The sequence below is a fragment of the Cebus imitator genome, unplaced genomic scaffold (assembly GCF_001604975.1).
Source record: "Cebus imitator isolate Cc_AM_T3 unplaced genomic scaffold, Cebus_imitator-1.0 Scaffold763, whole genome shotgun sequence".
Classification (NCBI taxonomy): Eukaryota; Metazoa; Chordata; class Mammalia; order Primates; family Cebidae; genus Cebus; species Cebus imitator.
Window position 1 is genome coordinate 340,171 of NW_016108078.1, and position 1,267 is coordinate 341,437.

Here is a 1,267-nt window from a genome sequence, read left to right on the forward strand (position 1 = left end):
GCATGGTGGCTCATACTTGTAATCCCAGCACTTTGGAAAGTCAATACGGGAGGATTGCTTGAGCTCAGGAGTTTGAGACCAGCCTGGGCAACATGGCGAAACCACAGCTCTACCAAAATTATGCAAAATTAGCCAGGCATGGTGATGCACACCTGTGGTCCCAGCTACTCGGGAGGCTGAGGCAAGAGGAGCACTTGAACCCAGGAGGCAGAGGAAATTGCAGTAAAGAGTGGAAGAGATCATGCCACTGCACTCCAGCCTGGGCAACAAAGTGAGACCCTGCCTCAAAAAGAAAAAAAAAAGGAAAGTTAGTTAGTACTTCTTGCCTTAATAGAAGGATTTAATACCTACGCATTTTCCAAAGGGGACCTTAACTGACACTAGGTCACACCAGCCTATTTGGATACATACCCCTTTCCTGGCCCACCGACAGAAACCACTTGCATGCCGAAGGATCCTAGGCCCCTGGAGGATCTGCTGCCAGCCCACTGGCCCACAACCATCCCAGCAATCTCCAGTTTTCCTCCTTGGGGTGGGATTGGATGGAGACCTGGCAAGACAGAAAGAACGATGGTAATGGACCAGGCGTGGAGGCTCACCCCTGTAATCCCAAAACTTTGGGAGGCGGAGTCAGGCAGATGACTTGAGGTCAGGAGTTCCAGACCAGCCTGGCCAACGAGCCTGGCCAACGTGGTGAAATTCTGTCTCTACTAAAAATACAAACAATTAGCCAGGAATCATGGTGTGCACCTGTAATCCTAGCCACTGAACCCAGGAGGTGGAGGTTGCAGTGAGCCAAGATTGCACCACTGCACTCTAGCCTGGGCGACAGAGTGAGATTCTGTCGAAAGAAAGAAAAAAAGAAAAGACAAGGAAAGGAAGGGAAGGGAAGGAAGGAAAAGGAAGAAAGGAAGGAAGGAAGGAAGGAAATGAAAGAAAGAAAGAAAGGAAGAAAGAAAAAGAAAAAGGATCGCAAGTACAAGGCAGAAGAGGTGGGACAAAAGATCCTACAACCCGCCACCTACTCTTCTTATTTCCATATCTCTCTGATAAAAAGACCCTGGGCCGGGTGCAGTGGCTCACGCCTATAATCCTAGCACTTTGGGAGGCCAAGGCAGGTGGATCACGAGGTCAAGAGATCGAGACCATCCTGGTCAACAAGGTGAAACCCCGTCTCTACTAAAAATACAAAAATTAGCTGGGCATGATGGTGCATGCCTGTAGTCCCAGCTACTCGGGAGGCTGAGGCAGGAGAATTGCTTGAACC

The 1,267-nt window shown here is 49.6% G+C and overlaps 1 protein-coding gene across 1 annotated transcript in view; it reads right to left on the reverse strand.

The window, feature by feature from the left end:
* Positions 1-1,267, reverse strand: part of FAM120C (family with sequence similarity 120C) — a 104,844-nt gene that overhangs the window by 7,603 nt on the left and 95,974 nt on the right. Inside the window, exon 13 of the mRNA XM_017519647.1 lies at positions 412-550. Within this exon, the coding sequence (XP_017375136.1) occupies positions 412-550 (139 nt within the window). The remainder of the gene's footprint in view (positions 1-411; positions 551-1,267) is intronic.